Source organism: Microtus pennsylvanicus, chromosome 10 (assembly GCF_037038515.1).
Source record: "Microtus pennsylvanicus isolate mMicPen1 chromosome 10, mMicPen1.hap1, whole genome shotgun sequence".
Taxonomy (NCBI): domain Eukaryota; kingdom Metazoa; phylum Chordata; class Mammalia; order Rodentia; family Cricetidae; genus Microtus; species Microtus pennsylvanicus.
Genome location: NC_134588.1, coordinates 107,970,603 through 107,987,587, shown reverse-complemented (window position 1 = coordinate 107,987,587; position 16,985 = coordinate 107,970,603). Strand labels below are relative to the sequence as shown.

The following is a 16,985-nucleotide window of genomic DNA, read 5'->3' as shown; positions in this document are numbered from 1 at the left end:
TGTATACTTTCACCAATCTCCCCCCATTTCTTGTCCTCTTTCGTGGCTCTGAGGATTGAACTCACGCAAACTCAGCAAGCGCTCTACAGCCGAACCGCCTTCCCTGCCCACAACCACCACTTCCATTCAAATGGTCCTAGCAGCCCAGTTAAAATAATTAGGGCAATAATGAGTGAATAAATGAAGATCTGCACAGGAAAGAGAGGTAAAATCGTCCAGATCTGCGGATTATATGACTGTGTACACAAAAAGTACGGATTCCATCAAAAGGGAAAAAACACTATTAGAACTGATAGATTGAAAATCAACCCACAAGTACAGATTCCATCAAAAGGGAAAAAACACTATTAGAACTGATAGACTGAAAATCAACCCACAAGACTTGGTGCTAGTTCTCTCTGCTACCAAGGTTCTAGCAGGGAGGAAAAAACCAGAAGTGTCTTGATGTGGGAAGATGCCCCCCTTACACTCCTGGTGCTTCGTAAAACTTGTACCTATATTAAAGGACTCAGACCTCCTCCCCAGGAAGCACAGAGAATTTCAAAATAAAGAATGAAATAGCCAAGGAAAGTAAAAAACCAAGGGGAAAAAAAGAAATGAACTCACCATAGGGAAGAGGACATATTCTCGGAGGAATTCTTGGGAATCAAATTGGTTATAGTCTCCAAAATCCGCTGAGAAGAAAAGCCAGGGAAACATCAGCAATCATTACATGAAGACAGGGACAGAATAAAACACAGCAAACGTGTGCCCGCACATACCTGTCTACTGCATTCTTGCTGCTGCCCCGCTGAGGAAGACTGATGCCAAGCTGTACCTGTTGTCCCCACTTGTACCTAGCAACTATCAGTGCTGGCATGTGAGCCCCACTAGCTGATTTTTAGGAAAGCAAGCCCAAATGGCTATTTAAAGACATGAAAACCAACCTGTGTCTGTTTGTTTGGGTAGCAGGTTGGTATCCTATGTCTGTCTGCCAAAGGGACTTTCTAAGTCAAGGTTAAGATGGAGGGACATAGCTGGAAATGCATTGCCGCTGGAAATCCCCACTGTAAATCACCCTTGGCAACCTGGAAAATCTTCACACCCCTTGAACACACTGACGTGTCACAAGATGCCAGGAATTCTGTTCTTCCCGGCTACCATCTCACAGTGGAATGCTGGGGCACGTGTAGACAAAATCCATGCAAATGCCTTGCATTTTGCTGCCTCTGCACACAGAAATGCCAGCCCCATGGAGTCACAGAGACAGTGATGATTCCCCCCAAAATGAAGTGCAACTGTCTCTTGGATGAGGACCCCAAAACAGCAAAGACGACCCACTAAGCCTGCGTTCAAGTCCAGTCACGCCATATCTCCAATCGCTTCTTTTATTTCTGTGGGCGTGACTTTCTAATGGCCCAAAACGGATTGGAGAGAAAGAAGGGGAGAGGGAGAGGGAGAGAGGGAGAGGGAGGGAGAGAGGGAAAGGGAGAGAGAGAGAGCTGAATGACATGTGTGTGTGTGCGTATGTGCACTCTTTCATGTGGGCACATGAAGACAAGAGGCCAATGTCCGGTATCTTTCTCACTTGCTTCTGCAACTGTATTTAAGAGACAGGTCTCCCACTGACTCTCAAGTCCACTGTTCTGTCCAGCAAGCCCTAGGATCCTCCTGTCTATGCCTCCAATCCACGCACACATGTGCCCGGCTTTACATGGTTCTTGGGATTCGAATTCAGGTCCTCATCCTCGCACAGGGGCCCTTTCCCTATAAACTATCTCCCCAGATTAGGAGAATGCTGTTTCAAACATTCTAGAGTTAAAGCAAGCTTCATCAGACAGGCAAAATAGTTCACTTCAAGGAGCCAATAGAAAGGGAATCCAGACTGAGTCCACCAACTTCCTGAAGAATCTTACAACACCCAGGCTGCCCGGAATATACCAAATGAATGAACAGCGAGGGGAGGATTACACACAGGGAACGGAAAAGGAAGTCTTTTAAAGAAGAAAGGCCCAATAACATGCAGACACGGTGGGTTTTCCCAGTCCTGAGCTGTTTCCAATGCAACTGCCCACTGTTTCTTCTCTTTCTGCTCCTCGGGAGGACAGACAAATGCAATATATTTTGGGCATTTTAACCCAGAGTAAAATGTCAAAGAAATCCATCTCTCCAGACATGAGCACTCAAAGGACTCAAGTTCTAAGTGTAGGATGGGAAGTCCACCAGCTCACAGCTCCTATATCAATGGCCCACAAGAACTCTGCAGCTAGCAAGAAAATAAGAACGGAAAGGGAGATAGTTTCCTTTTGGAAAGTTATATACTACTCTCTTGGGGTTGGAGAAGTGACTCAGCAGTTAAGGATGCTCGCTTCCCTGGGACATGGGTTCAGTTCCTAGCACTCACTTGGTGGCTGGCAAATATCTGATGCCCTCTTCTGGCCACACCAAGTATTGCGCACATGGTGCATAGACACACAAGTAAGCAAAACACACACACACACACACAATCTTTAAAATATTATACATACTCTTCTTATTTTCAATATGAACAAATGCATTTAAACCACCATTCAAATACAAGTCTGGAGGCTGGTTGAGTGGCCAAGAGCATTTGGTGTTCTTCCAGAAGACCCGAGTTTGGCCCCAAGCACCCGGATGTGGTGCTCCAGAGCCACCTACAGCTCCAGCCCCAGTAGGTCTGAAACCTTCCTCAGGCCCCTACACATACCTGGAGCACACTCGTACAAGTGCACATAAATAAAAATTAAAAATAGAAAGCACACATAGACACATAGAAAATAACACATTCTACAATGCAGAGAAGGTTGGGAACAGCGGCACAGGTTGCAGGACAAGCTCACTCTGATTCATGCTCCTTGTCACATGGCCATCATCAAGCTAAGTTTCTCTTTTCAATTCTATGACAGTGAAGTACAGGATATTGGTTACAGCGATTGTACTGAAATTAATGAATTAATATTTATTAACTGAAATTAATATTAGTATGGGTTTGAGATTATTGTACTATAGTAACTCATTCCTATCATCAGGGTACAGACTATGACCACACCGTACAGTGGAACAATCCTGAGACAATGTCTCCCACACTCTCAAAGGAAGCCTCAATTACAGGCAATTTAAAAACTATCTCTTCAGTTAGAACCCTAATGGAACCACAGTCAAACAAGCATGGCTGAGTCAGGGGCGGCTTGGAGAAATCCACCCTCCTGCTACCCCCCAAAAAATCACCGCTCATCTTAATGCACAACTTGACATGAACATAGAGCCTCAGCCAGAGGTCGCGTCACCAAATCTAACTGCTCACGCTGAAAGAGCCTAAGGAAGCAGAAGCTGGAATTCCAGAGATGCCTTACCTTGCACAGCTAAGCCGGCCAGCCGGATCACTTGCTCCAGTGTGCACCGTAACCGCCCTTCAAGCACATCCTTTTTGGCTTGCAGGTAATACTGGTATCTGTTTGGGGAAGCGAGGACAGCCGTAAACACACATGCCGGGTATTCACAGCAGGATGTGCAGGTGACGCTGATGGCCTCATCGCTACAAAAGATGGACAGTAACCTCTGCCCCTGTGTCCCTCTGTCTGATGTAACAGGTGCTGAAGCCAGTCCACGGGGAGAACATTCTCATCGGACGGCTTGTTTGTGAGCCCTCAGGATGAACTGAGACCGGGAATGTCCCAGAAACACTTAACAGTACCTGCTTTCAATGGCTTAACTGTCAATTTGACAAAATCTAGAACCACCTGACATGCTTGTGGAGGGACTTTCTTGATTACGTAATTAAGGTAGGAATAAAATTTTAAAAATTAATGTTAAAACATGAAAATTTACAGATGCAGAAGTCTGGTAGACCAGATAGATCACTAGTTGGTCAAATAAAGTGGAATTCTCCTGAAGTCTTTTTCAGAGCCAGGCCTCACCTCACATGTTTGAGACACATGAAAAGGTAGCTGATTTGAACTTTCTAACTTGGATGCTTTTTCAGAAAGCAAAATGCAGATAGTCTGCCTGTGCAGCTGCGGATCAGGTCTCTGGGCAGAGGCGGCAACATTGAGTGCACCTCCTGCTTCCAAAACCACTCTCTCAGAACGATGCAGACCTTCAGAAACCTCCTGGAACCGGGTGTTTGCTCCCAGGCCACGGCTCCTGCTGAGAGGTGGTCTCACTGCCATCTCTCACCCAGACTGGCCCTGCAGGGCTCTGTCCCGCAACACCTCTGGGAACAACTGATGACCCGGTCACAACTGCTCTGGATTTTAATCTAACTTTGAGGACTCTGCCTGGGAACTCAAATGTCACCCCAAGCCTGGTTTCCCTAGAGAGAGACCATCAGGGGGTAGGAACTGATTGTGGCTAAGAATCCCTTGCACTGTCACAGGTGCTACGACAGGCCCGTCCAGGGCTCTGCTAGAGGATAAGACACTGGCTCTTTGCCAGGCGGTGGTGGCGAACGCCTTTAATCCCAGCACTCGGGAGGCAGAGGCAGGCAGATCTCTGTGAGTTCGAGGCCAGCCTGGTCTAGAAGAGCTAGTTCCAGGACAGGAACCAAAGCTGCGGAGAAACCCTGTCTCGAAAATTTAAAAAACAAAAAAACAAAAAAAACACGACACTGGCTCTGTGCCCAGCCCAGCAAAGCTCCGCCCTCCTCAGTCAATAGGGCAGGGCAACAAACAAACAAAAAACAATCCAAAACCAAAACGTGTTAATTTTGGTGGGAAAAACCTATTCTCAGATCTGAAGAATAAACACTGGGAATAAATCCTTTTAAATCAAACTTAAAGTACAAAAGAAAAGTAACTTTTGTTTTTATTCCCACCTAATATTTTACCTGATAAATTCATAACCGTTTTGCAGATGTCACCACGCAGCCAGGAATTTTCCTCCTGCCCATAACATTTGGCTGAATCAAGGAATGACCTCCGTCCAGCTCGGGAGGCCAACCAGCAGAAGATCTTTTGTCCCCTTGTCCATGGAAGGCCACCCCTCAGTGGACACTGCTCTGTCCTTAACTTGCCCTTAATTGTCACCACAGTTCTGGTTCCTCTTTTCCCCAAGTTCCAGCACACAGGAAAGGAACTAGACACAAGAACTCACGGCCAATGTCATCTGCTGGCTATGAAAAGCCACTTTTGTCTACTCCGAAAGCCCTCAGACTAACAGGAGGAAATGTCAGGATCAGTGCAAAACCCAGTGAACTCAAGGACACTGTGTTTGTTTGTGCGTGCGTGTCTGTGTACATGCACATGTGTGTGTCTGCGTGTGTCTGTGTGTGTGCATGCACGTGTGCGTGTGTGTGCATTGTGTGTGTGTTAATGTGTGGTTGGGTGGAGAGGAAGAGATTGAGTCTTAGGGAGTTTAGAGCCAGTACTTGGCAGTGAGAAAAGGAAGCCTAATGATTTGCTCCCTTGTGAGAATCTGCACAAATAACATTGAAGCATAACTTTCTATGAACTTAGAGCCCTAACAAGAGTAAATCAAAGAATCCAACACTAAGAACCCTGAATGGTCACAGTCATATCCTCTGGCATTCTGATTTCCTCTGTGCAGAGCTTCAATTCCCCAGTCCATGGTTCCCAATTTTCATGTTTCTTTCAAAGAGATTAATGCTCCTCACCAAGTGCTTGGCTGTCTCCCCTCTGAGCCAAGGCTATAATCATAACCCCAGTTCCTATGTTCCATATTCCAGGAACTCCACCAGGAGCCCACCATTAAGCCCTTCGCATGAAGGAACACACACCCTCTCAACTATAGGCAAAGCTCGCACAGCTTATTTAAATATATGAAATGCTGGTTCTTAAAAAGCAACACCAGGTGTGACTCCATGAACCTGTAATCCCGGCACTCCAGGGACTCCGACAAGAGGATCACAAATTCCAGGCCAGCCTAGGTTATACAGTGAGATCTGGGCCAGCCTGGGCTACACAGTGAGACCCTGTCTCAAAACAAAACGTGACAATAGCTAACTGACAACACAGAGTGCCTCCTGGGAGGAAGCTCAGCGAGACTGCGGGGAGAGTGAGGCCCGTGGCTCCGGAGGGATGCTTCTCACTTGGGAGCACTGGACGTACGGCCTCTGAGCTCTACACCCACCCTTCAGGGTTCTGTGTTCTGTGCCCTCTGCCGTCTTGCTCACTGCGTCCCTGGGCCAGTTCTCCGGGGAACAGCGCCTCGCTCCCTCCAGGTAACCTTCTCTTCAAGAGACCCTGCGAGTCTTTTGTGGAAAGGCTTTCATCTCCGCAACCTGGCAGTTCTTAGAGGGACTAGACGGAGCCGGGAAGAGGGTCCCTAAGTTATCAAACCCCTTTTAAGTGCCAAGAGTTCACTGTGGAAGCAGAATCAGCTTTGAAGACGAGCCACTTCGAGTCTGAAGATCCTACTTTCCAAAAGGAGAGGAAGAGAGCACAGAGGGGCGAGGAGAGCGAGGAAGGGCGTCAGCTTGCCGTGCACCCCACGTGCCTCTCCAGTCATGTTAAAGGGCATGAAAACCAAACGGCAAGACCCGCTAAGAACCCAAGAGCGGGCTCTCGGGCCAGAGGGTGCCTACTGTCAGGTTTATTAAAGAAAGCTACAATGGGATTCTGAAAACTGACCAAACCGGGTGGAGGGCGGACCTCAACTGAGAAGGGAGGTAAAAGCTCACCTCACCCTCCTACTAGCACAACGTTGGAACCTCTCCCAGGACAGTCCGTGCCCTCGGTCGTGTGTGGTTTCCACTTATTTTCACATACTTCCAAGTCAGGGGGAATCCGGGTGTTAACACAGTTTTAGGAAGCACTTGCCGGGAGCATGGATGCAAAATATGCTGTCATCTGGGGGAGGACCAGGCCTCAGTCCTCTGTTGGGGACCACAGCTGGCCGTGAGCCTGGCCAGCTCTTCACTGCGCTCTCCGATGGGGCGGTCTTTCAGTCCCTGGGGGAAATGTTTGTAAGGATGTCCTCATGCTGTGTGCCAGAGCTGAAACTGTTTCCCATGTCACTCCTGGAAGTGACAATGACCAGCCACGATGCTAGAGGAGATTCTTTTGGGGACAAGATCAATGACCAAGGAAGCTACTAAGTCCACAAAACAGTAGCTATGCTCCACCTAAGCCTCACACTCAGGCGTCCATTCACGTCCAGGTCTTCTGTCATTGCTGGCTTTCAGATAAGGTTTCACAAGGCCCAGGCTGGCTCCCAACTCCCTGTGTCACCAAGGATGACCTTGAACTACTGTTCCTCCTGTCTACACCCTTCAAGTCCTGGAATCAGAGGCAAGAGCCACCAAGCCTGGTATGCAGCGTCAGGGATCAAGCCCACGGCTGCTTCACACTAGGGAGGCCCTCTACCCACTGGGCCAAATGCCCAGCCCATATATGTGGCAGGTAGCATTTAGATCGTCTTGTGACCGGAAACAATGACTCCAGGCCGACAGCAAGGAACACTGGAATGTTCCTCACACGTAGGTTGGTGCAGGGTTGTGCTTGGACACAGAACGCAAGAGCTGTATGCACCAGCCTGGAAGCCATCCAAACCACAAAGGCCTCTGGGAAGCCAGAGAGATGTGTGCTGTCACCACATGAGACTGTGGCGGTTGCTAGTAAGACTGGAAAACACAAGAAGAAAATTCGGGCCAATCTGGAAATCATTTGTTCGGTTTACTTTCCCACTGAAAGCTCCCTTTGTAAAATGTAAAAATGGCGTCCCGTAGGATTTGAGAGCAGGGCTGGTGTTCTGTTTTTAGAATCGCTGGGCTCCTCTCTGTTTTGGTTAGAGGTACATTCCTCTAACTGCAGCATGTAAAACTGTGGGTCCTATTTTGGAAACATACAATTTCATGGAAGTATACTCCACCCTGTCAGCACTGTGGGTAGAAGGGAAAAATCCAGCCAGCCAATCCTCATGCCAGGAAACAGAGCACAGCCAAGTTTCCAAAGAGGTTCTCTTCGGATCTAAGCTCGCAAGGAAATGTTAAAACATCCCTCATATTCAAAGCCCCTGAAACGCCCCATCTGGCTGCAGAGGCCCAGAGGCTGGTTTTAGGTTACAAGTCGTCAGTGCTCCCTGTAAGAATCGGGATATAATCCTACATGTGGAATAAAGGCACATTTTCTCTTTTCATTTCTTTTGTTTGTTTTGATTTTAATCTAAAGCAACAATCCATTTATTGAGTAAATACTAGTCTTTTCGCGTGAATGCAGACAAGGGTCCCAGCGAGCCTTGCTGCTAAACCTAATGACTGGGAGCTGAAAGATGCTACGAGCTTGGCTCTGGAGGGTCATCCATCCTGAACGTCCCGTTCCATGGCACGAACGACGTTTCCAACTTCCTTCCTCCTCTAAGACTCTCAACTGCAAGTCTGTGTTTATTTTTAAATGCTAAACTTGGCCAAGTCAACGGAGCACTGAGTATTCTGAAAGAGGTATTGAGAACTCCCTAAAAACCTCCACCACCTAACGTTACCCTCTGTGTTTCAAGACGTGTGCCTGGGACCCCTTGTCTCCACTTGAATTCACGTGTGAGGAATCTGCACATCCCGTCTGGGTTATACTTTCAGGTCTGTCTCTTCTGGTTGAGAAACGCCTTGTGGTAGCCTACAAAGCAAGGCCTGTCCTACCGCAGAACCACGAGCAAGGCGCCAGGAACTCAAAGGCTGAGGATATAGCTTTGAGAATGTGTTTCCCACCCCTCCCCCCGCTGAATCTCTCTGTCCCTGGGGCTGCAGAGGTACTCCAGGCTGGAAAGAGGTCATCACAACAGCAGAGCCTTCAGACCCGGATTTGCCCTGACTGGTGTCCTCACAGTGACCAGAGAGGATGGAAGCAGGCTGTCATGGCACTGGGGATGCCGGCCTGGACAACCCCTCCCCAGCCCCACACAGCGCTGGCTGACCTCATTTCCTGACTATAGTGTTGCACCAGTGGAATGTGAGTACGGTGGTTGCCACCCTCCAGCAGACATCTTCCGAGCCTGTGAGATTTCTGCTTCCCCCCGTCTTCCTGCTGCTCCTTTCTCCTGGATGAAGAGGACACTGTGAGGAGCTTCAGCCTCAGGAGGAGAGATGAAGCATGAAGGAGACAGTCCTCTGATTATGAATACCATAGAGACTCGGAGGCCATGTACTGACGGCGGATAGTTGATCCTAAGCAAGTGCGTTGGGAGAGATTTTAAAAACCATGCCCAGCCCTTCCAATGTGGACATCAGGAAACTGTGCTCAGAGAGGACTTGTCCAAGGAGACATCACTTCTTAAAGCCAAAGCCAGATGGCATCCAAGCAGAGCCAACCACAGACATGAGGAGGGTGGAATTCTGATTCTCGGTATTTCTGGTGAACCCGTCCCCCAATGCCCTGAAATCCCCAAACGAAAACAAAATTGAACGGGCCACTCCCTGTGCTTCTGAGGAAGGCCTGAGGAGGCTGGCCCTTCCCCCAGAGGCCTGTGTGCACCTCAGCCTGAGGCTACCCTACAAACGCACTGCAGGGTCTCCAGGTCTGTTTTATGCTGCCTGCAGCCCGGTGGCCTGAGGCAGGCACTCTGAGCAATGACTACCCGCCTATTTCCCCAAAGTCGTCACGTGTTCCTATGGCTCGTTCCCTCAGTCAACTTCTCTCTTCATCTGAAGAGCCAATCCAGATGTCACAATTTGTAGAAGGACATCTTGACATTCTGTCTCTGAAGCCTTCACAGAGCGATGGATGGTAGGAGTGGGGGAAGGTCATTACTGCCTTGATTACTCAGAGCAGGGTAAAGTTTGCCAAATCCTGACTAGAAACCTCTGTTCACAACTAGCAGTATCAGAAAGCCTTTTTGCCAGAATGTACTGGAACCTTCTCCCTGGCTGGCGAATACCTCAGAAAGCACTGCTTTCTCTTTGATGGTTTGCTGTACAAATAAGAAGGAAAGGGAAGAGGAAAAAAAATCAAGATATGCCCTCCTAGGATTCTGGAGTAGGATGGAGCAAGCCAAGCTGCTAGATGGACTGGGCTGGGGCTGGATAGAGGCAGGGGAAGAGAAGCTCATCCCTGCATTCCAAAGACTGCTCTCAGCTCCAGCTGGAAGTAGTGGGCAGGGTGGCCCTTACTGGTTTTGTCCTCCACATCCCTACAACTAGACAGGAATAAAACCAGACCTATCTGGCCATCTCCTTCCCTGGCCCCGAGCCCTCAAAACCCTTGGGAAGAATTTCAGTTCAGGACTCCTGACAGATATAATAATGCGTCTGGTACCTGGTCTACGTGCTATCTAAACGCTTTTATGTTTAATGAATGTCCGAAGCCTAAGGTCAATTAAAACTGCACCAGCAGCAGAACAAAGCAAACACTGGAACAACCATGGGAAACAAGATGACCCCAAAGAAAACCCAACAGAAGCATAAGAGCCAGTCCCACAGGTGACAATGATGGCCTTAAACGGGAAAGCCTGTCTTTGGGCCTTACTCACAATCACAAGCTAACCGACGTATGCTCATGAAAACAAACACACACAGGCAGGATTTCCCTGGCACGTGTTCTACTCCACATGGTTCCCACCGCACCTGATCTATAACCACCTTCTCTCACCAGAGACACATAACTTCTCAAGAAGACTCTAAGTTTCTGTGACTCAAAGGCCTGCAATTTTTCCTTAAAAGAACAATGTTTGTTTAAATGCACACAAACACACAGGCCTCGAGCGGTAGCAGGGAAAGACCGATGGCAGCAAACGTTGCGTAAGAAGCAAGGCAAGCCCCGACGTGACCCACCCTCTCTGCTCTGAACTTTTGAGTTAATTATAACAAATTACAGGGGCTCCGAGTATAGCATAGAGAGACCATAAACTCCCTAATAGCGGCCTACATTGAACCAAGGTTCTGTGTGAAAGAGGAATTCGGTTTCCACAACACATCGTAGGGCAGGAGGGAATGTCCCGACTCCACTTCTCTGTCCTACACGGCACAGACCCTTCACATTGGTCCTGTCTGCAGGACTAGAAAGGGCCACAGAGGCCTGCCGTGGCTAGAGAACCATGACGGCAGGAGCCTGAAATATACAGTGGGATTGGCGTCAATATCCAATTTGAGCTTGTTTTAACCTACCTTAAAATCTCTCATAACTCAGAAAGCAGTTTCATAATTTCTAAGAAAGTTAGACAGAAATATTCATGACCACCCCACAATTATGCCTCCAGGTAAGGTCAAGAAAATGAGGGATTTAAAGTCACATAAAAATTTGTACATGAGGAGCTGTCCCAGCAAGTAAAGGTGCTTGTTGTCTAGATCGATGACCTCATTTTGCTCCCTGGGATGTAGATGGAGAAAGGTGAGGACAGACTCCTTGTCCTGTGATTTCCATATAGATGCTGTGATGTGCACACATGTGCACATGCATGCATACAAAGAGATGTAACAGAAAACTTTAAAACCATTGGATATGAGCCAGGTATCGTGGCACTCACCTTTCATCCCAGCACTCAAGAAGCAGATGCAGGTGGATCTCTGAGTTCAAGCCTGGGCTCCAAGCTGACCAAGGCTATGGAGTGAGATCCTGTCTCAGGAAGAAAACCTAACCATCCAAAACAAACCTTGAGAATGATTAGCATGCATAACCTCATAACCTACAGTCACCAAGGAGAGAAAGCGCCAACGCTGACCGCAAATGAAGGGGAAAAGGCACAGGAAAGGATGGAGTTGCTAGATTTGGTGGGACAGGCTTGCGATCGCATCTGCATCCCTGGGGAAGCTGGGATGGCCTAGGCTACCAGAGAGCCTTGCCCTGAGAAAGAGTAAGAATGGAGTATCGGCATGAGCTATGTTGTAGGCAAACTTTGAGACAGCAGACCTAGCAGAGATGCCAGACACAGATGGTATCTTATGTGATTCCACTGACGGGCAGACACCAGAAGGTGGGGAAGAGGAGAAGGAAAAATGTCGTAGACGTTCTAACATTAGATAGTGGAGACGGCTGTCCAGCTCTGTGGATGAACTCAAAACAGAGACTGGCATGTGCTTAAATAATTAACAAGGCGGATTTTACACTTCATGAGTTTCATTTTAAAGGGAAAAAAGCAGGTGAATAAACACCCAGGATTCCTAAGGAGGTAAAGTTCTTAGGGCCGGGAGGGCTCTGTCTCTGGCCTCCAGAGCCTGGCCTCGCACTGTTTCCTGCTGGCTGGGCTTTTCCCACCACACCTTGACCTGTGATGAACAGGCTACCCTCTGGGCTCGGGTCAGCTGTTCTCTTCTCCAGCCCCCCGCCACCCCCGCCCCGCACACATATACAAGGCAGCAGAGGTCGTTCACAGCTCCACAGTCTTCCTTCAGCCTCCAGTGACCCCCAGCCCACAGCACCCCACAGCGCCCCCAGCTCTCAGTGGTCCTGCAGTCCTCCTCGGTCCAGTACTGCACAGCCCAGGCTCCCACACTGTCTCCTCGGGGACTTTCCTATCAGCACCTGGAGGCTCCGCGAGCCCTGACACAGAAGGGAGAAGGGAATGAGTCACTTCCACTAAGGAATGCAGGAGTTTCAGAAATGGCCTGGGGTGATATGTAACTTTGGTCTTCGTGCTCAGAAGCCTGAGGCAGGAGCATCACCCAAGAACAGGAGTTAAGACCATGGGGGAGCATGGACAAATCCAGCTCAGAAACAGTTTGAGTTGACCAGAGGATTGCTGTGTAAAAGCACTGCCGTATAAACCTGCCAACTTCAGCTGGATCCCTGGAATCCATGTAAAAAGCCACGCTCCCCCCCGCCCCCCAAAAAAGCCACGCTCCTGCCCCCAGCCGCACTGGGGTGGGGGGAGGGAGGCAGATCAGGAGAACTGACTGGAAGCTGGTGGGTCAGCTAGCCCAGAGTATGCTGCAGAGTACGTTCAATGGGATGGACTGGACGGTGAGAAGCGGCTCCTGAAAACCCATCCCCCGAGCGGGTGTGTGCACGTGCGCGCATGCACACACAGTAAATTTTAAAATAAATTTTATAAACACAGCCGATTGCACATCACGTATAAAAGGCTTAAACTTTGCTTGCCAGCAAAATAGCTCAGTGGGTAAAGGAACTTGCCACCAGGCCTGACAACCAGAGTTCAATCCCTAGGATTCACGTGGTGGAAAGAGAGAACATACCCTCTCCATGTACCCCCACATACATACACAAATGAAGGGCAAGGAGGAGAGGGAGGAAAGGGAGGAGGAGGGAGAGGGGACACTTTGAAACTGGGGATATGACTCAATATTAGCATTCACACTTGGATTCACCGACACAAAGGGTGTAGGTGTGTGGTGATGGTGGTGGAGGAGGAGGTGGGGGGGCAACAACATGGGAGTGGGGGTAGAGGTGGTGGTGATGGTGATGGGGGGGTGCTGGTTAGGCTGACAGCGAACAGCGAGGGAGGGTAAACTTAAGGCCTTCATGCACACAGAATAAACACGCCTGTACGGTAGAGTGTGAATTGGAGCTGCCAACCAGTGGAGGCAGCTCTGACGCTGCCACATCAGGAACCAACAACCTCGCAGAAAGAGATAAATCAAGACAGGCAGCGCGCACATGAGCCAGCTCTGGCCACACCTCCGAACTAGAGTTTCAGGACAGTGTTCATCCCTCTTACACTCAGCTCATTTGCCTGAAATACACACCTTTCTGCCCTGAAAAGCATATGTCCACGATACGACCTCCCACAGCTGTGGGAAAGGGAGCTTCAGTCACCTTCAGAAGCATGAGTCAACTGCCCAAGGAACCATCTTTCCGGTGACAAGAAGTCAGCAGAAATGCCTGAAAATGTGGCCAGCGGTCAGGGGCATCGTGGGACCAGCAGTCAGGGGCATCATGGGACCAGCAGTCAGGGGCATCGTGGGGCCAGCAGTCAGGGGCATCGTGGGACCAGCAGTCAGGGGCATCGTGGGACCAGCAGTCAGGGGCATCGTGGGGCCAGCAGTCAGGGGCATCGTGGGACCAGCAGTCAGGGGCATCGTGGGGCCGGCAGCCACACACCGAGTATGGAGAAGAATGATAACAGACACTCAGGGGACAGGCCTCAGCTCTTCCTCAGAATCCTTAACTAAAGGCAGCATCACTGCCAAAGTGGTCTGTCTCCCATCAGTGACATCATACACCCGAAGCGAGGAGGAAATACAGACTACAGACTTAATAGATGTTTGAATGAGGAATGGGGCAAAAGAATCCATTACTTATATAGTCCCCAGGAACTATGGTAAGAAGAGAGAAAAGCACAAATCTTCCAGCCCATTCTAAGTTATTGCAACTGGACTCTTGACACTCAAGTGACCCTGAGCCTTCGGATGCAGGTGGAGAAGACGATTGGGTACCAGTGACCTTGAGCCTTCGGATGCAGGTGGAGAAGATGATTGGGTACCAGTGAGCTTGAGCCTTCGGATGCAGGTGGAGAAGACCACCAGGTACCAGGCTCCTGCTCCCACACTGCCTCCTGCAGGAAAAGCCCCAGAACCAAGCCTTTTCGGCTTTTGTAAATGCATCATCCTGGATCTCTAACCCTCAAACACACACGATAGTGTAGAATAAGCTTCCTCCCTGGCCAAAAGGCAAGTGCCATGCCAGACCCTTGGATCCCTGCCACTGTGGGGGCTTCAGCTTGAATGTAAACTTTTCCTGTTCAGAATGATGGAGAGAAGTCTCCCCTACTCTGTCTGCAGTCCGCCGGGGATCTGGACACTCCAGGCTCTACAGGAGCAGAGTGGTCTCCCTGTGTCTCGTGTGTCTTCACGTCATCTCGTGGACCTGCCAGGCCCGTGTCCAGTGTTGTGCCTGCCTGGTGAATAGGTACGTCTGTGTCTCCTGTTGTCCAGGAGTACAGACCTCAAAGGGAAAATGGGAAGAAGAGAAAAAAAACAAAACAAAACTACCCAAAGCCTGAGCCACACTACATGAATGCGCTGGCCACTGATGAAGTTGCCAGCATTGGATATGAATAGTTTCCTGTATAGAATCTTCAGAAGTAGCTGAAGATATCAAATGTGGCAACGACTGCCAAAGATAAAATACCAGACTGGCAGACATGTCACTGCCCAAGAATCTAGTACTTCCATGCTGTGGTTTCTGGCAGAACTCTGCTCAGTTTTGTTTTCAGCACGGGAATGTCTCCCTGGAATCCTGTTTTTCAAATCCCTCTCAGGCTCTTGAGTAACTGTAAGTGTTCTTCCATCCTTAGCGATCTACTTTTCTAACTGTCTCAGTACCAACAAAATCTTTTAAAAGTTTTTCTCTTGTACAAGTGTGTGGGCGTGCTCGCTCATGTGTGTGGGGCACATTTGCATACATGTGGGGGGGCCCAAAAGTGTTGTTTTGAATTTTCCTCCATTAGTCCCCACCCTATTCTTTGAGACGTTGTCTCTTAACTGAGCCCAGAGCTGACAAGTATGGCTAGTCTTGTCAGCCTGGTTGCTCCAGGGATCCTCTGTCTTCTGAGTCAAGACACAGACGGCCACCGTTCTGGGGATCTGGACTCAGGGTCACAGCAGGTTGTTTAATGACTAAGCCATTTCCTAAGGCACCAAAAGTTCTTATAATTCTGAACATAAAGGTCATTTGTAGAAAAAGAGTCGACTATATTTTGATGCTTCATAGGCTTGACTACAAACAAGGAGGCAGCAAACTTTCCCTGAAGATGCAGGTAGCAGTGGGGAGTTGTCAGGCAGGGAAATAATTCCCATTTTCTATTCCATGAAGGGATAGCTATAAACATGTAACTACTCCTCCTCCTCAGTCTAGGACCAAGAACTGAAAACCACCCAATAGAAATCAGAAAGGAAGCAGATGAAATATGTCCTCCTTAAACTAAAAACTCAAGGGCAATGCCATGAAGCTTCAACAGGGAATGTCCCCAGAGGCCCAAGATCCCTAGGACTGCTCTTTAGGGAGGTGGCAAGACCTTTATATGTGGGGCATGGTGGATGTAATTCAAGTAATGGGCGAGGGGTTTGAGGCCCATGGACCCAGCCAGACCTTCCTCTTCCTATCCTTCCCTCAGACAAAGAGGCACAGCTTGGCTATCATAGGCTCCCATCGCGATAAGCCACCACTGAAGAATAACAGGACCGACCAGTCATGAACTGACACCTACAGACGTGGGGGTCAGAAATCAACCCTTACTCTTCACAGATGGACTCTGTCAGGTGTTTACTATCAATACACTGCATCTCAGCACTGGGGACTGGGATGTGTGGACTGTGACTGAGCCTTCGCCTCCTGGCTGCCCAGACCCTAATAATCACGTAGAAACTATATTAAGTACAACACTGCTTGGCCAATGGCTTAGGCTTATTCCTAGCAAGATCTTATATCTTAAATTAACCCATTTCTATTAATCTGTGTATTGCCACGAGGCTATGACTTACTGGTAAGGTTCTGGCGTCTTTCTCCTTCAGCAGCTACATGGTGTCTCTCTGACTCTGCCTACTCTCTCTGGATTTCCTGCCTGGCATTTTTCTGCCCTTCCATAGGCTAAAGCAGCTCCTTTATTGACCAGTAGTAATAAAACACATTCACAGCATACAGAGGGGGATCCCACATCAGGAATGCTGGTTAGCCAGGCCAGCTGAAGTGAGACAGTAAGGGACTCTGCTCAGAAACAAGACAGGAAACTCCTGAGAAAAGATCTGAGGTTGAGGTCTGGTTTCAGGAGGATATGAGCACACAGACTCATAAAGATGGACGACTGACAGATGGACGAAAGGACGGATAGGGACAGACAGGGACATGAATGGACATGGGTGGACACACACACATATACACACAAACAGACAGATGGACGGACAGATAGGGACAGGCAGGGACACAGATGGACATGGACAAGCGCACACACACAACAGACAGATGGACAGACAGAAGGATAAGGACAGACAGGGACATGGACGGACATGGACAGACAGACAGACACATACACACACTGACAGAGTATGCGGCACAGCTGCTGCTGCTGCTGCTGGTGGTGGTGGTGGTGGTGGTGGTGGTGGTGGTGGTGGTGGTGGTGGTGGTGATGGTGTGTGTGTGTGTGTGTGT

The 16,985-nt window shown here is 49.0% G+C and overlaps 1 protein-coding gene across 1 annotated transcript in view; it reads right to left on the bottom strand.

Moving 5' to 3' along the window:
- Positions 1-16,985, bottom strand: part of Ptpn14 (protein tyrosine phosphatase non-receptor type 14) — a 138,510-nt gene that overhangs the window by 42,554 nt on the left and 78,971 nt on the right. Inside the window, exons 4-5 of the mRNA XM_075989447.1 lie at positions 3,354-3,451; positions 607-674 (exon numbers count right to left, since the gene is read on the bottom strand). Coding sequence (XP_075845562.1) covers positions 607-674; positions 3,354-3,451 — 166 coding nt within the window. The remainder of the gene's footprint in view (positions 1-606; positions 675-3,353; positions 3,452-16,985) is intronic.